At 32.4% G+C, this 1597-nt stretch overlaps 1 protein-coding gene across 1 annotated transcript; it reads left to right on the forward strand.

The window, feature by feature from the left end:
• On the forward strand, positions 1-429 carry LOC143608100 (uncharacterized). Its single transcript, XM_077083288.1, has one exon. It carries the CDS (start codon positions 1-3, stop codon positions 427-429), a length of 429 nt encoding a protein of 142 aa, XP_076939403.1.
• The last annotated feature ends 1168 nt before the right edge of the window (positions 430-1597 follow it).

The raw sequence follows: 1597 nt of genomic DNA on the forward strand, positions 1-1597 counted from the left end.
ATGTCTAAACAACAAGAATTGCAATCTTCCAATGTTCCCCACACCACCCCGGTCATCATGGAGCATGATGAAGAATCCGCTTCCAGCAGCTGCTTCAGCCTGTTCTGCTGCTTCGAAAGCCACCACCATAATGGTGAAAGTAGGACGTTTTTGTACCAAAACCAATCCGGAGGAGATCTTATTAACAAAGACACGTGGTTCATGAAACGAGCCAAGAGTTTGAAGGAGTATTCCGAGTTAGTTGCGGGTCCCAAGTGGAAAAACTTTATAAGAAAGTTTAGTAGGAGGACGAAGACGACGCAGTTTCAGTATGATTTGCAAAGCTATGCGCTTAATTTTAACAATGGAGACGATCATGAAGACGATGATTTGTTGCCTCGTAGCTTCTCTACGCGATTTGCTCCTCCTTCGCGATCAGTTCGAGTGTAAATATTTTTTTGATTTGTTAAGAATATTCGATTCATTGTTTCTTCTGTATTAAATTTATATCTATAACTATAATTGGTGATTAATACAAATGTAATATCAGTTCATTATAAAGACGTTATAATTTTTTAAATAAGTTTATATTCTAATGACTGTATGGTTGGTTATCCAATTTTTTGCCCTCCAAGCTAGATCACTTGATGATTGATAATAGTATGACTACGGATTCCTTAGTGAAACGGTAATAGAACTCGATTTTGAATAACAAAATTAAGATAAGAACCACAATAATATATAAAGTAATAACACTAGAACAAACACCAAGTTAATAAACTTCATAGGTTCAAACATGGGCATTGGGCAAGGAAGTAATTTAGAATTATTTGTGAAAAGTAGTGTAAAAGTAATATTTGCCGTTCAAAATACAAATTTATTTTTGTACTCTTGTCTAACGCTGTTAAAAACTGGATCGGACTTCACTGACTATAAAAAGCGGTGGAAATATATATATATATATATATATATATATATATATATTATATATATATATATATATATATATATGCAGGTAAACAACCAATGGATCACCATTGGATATCATCAAAACATATTTTAAAGACCGGTTGGTGATAGGAAGATAACATTGATTGCCGTCGACAACTTTAAACATGTTTGAATTCTGATCAACTATTTGGCAGTGGTTTGGATAACACCTTGAAAACTCGTTGATAATATAAGATATTTAGATTCTATGATGATATAGTATTTACTTTGTCTTTGTTGTTTTTTTGCCTAACCAAGTTAGTCGAACTGTATTTCCCCCCTACTAAAATTTCGGCATTCGTTCTTGATCAACCTTATAATCATAGCACTTGTTGAGTGGTAGTGATATTATGATAAGTGTTCGACCTATTCAAACTTCTCACTAACCGGTTGGTGATCACCCTTGTATACGTTGAAATTCTCACCACATGGGTAATGTTTATGGAAAATATGATAATTGTGAATTCAAAAGTTATATTATTCATGAGATTAGTTTTACAATATATACCAAAAATACAAGCTAGAATCAAGGAGAGATTACATCCAATAAATGATAAAATAAATCTACCTATGCTAATAAAAGAAAATAATTCTGAACATATTACATTTTAAGGCTAATTTTCACTAT

The sequence above is a fragment of the Bidens hawaiensis genome, unplaced genomic scaffold (genome assembly GCF_021521415.1).
Source record: "Bidens hawaiensis isolate Kalapana, Puna unplaced genomic scaffold, B.hawaiensis_p1.1 tig00097426_1, whole genome shotgun sequence".
Taxonomy (NCBI): Eukaryota; Viridiplantae; Streptophyta; class Magnoliopsida; order Asterales; family Asteraceae; genus Bidens; species Bidens hawaiensis.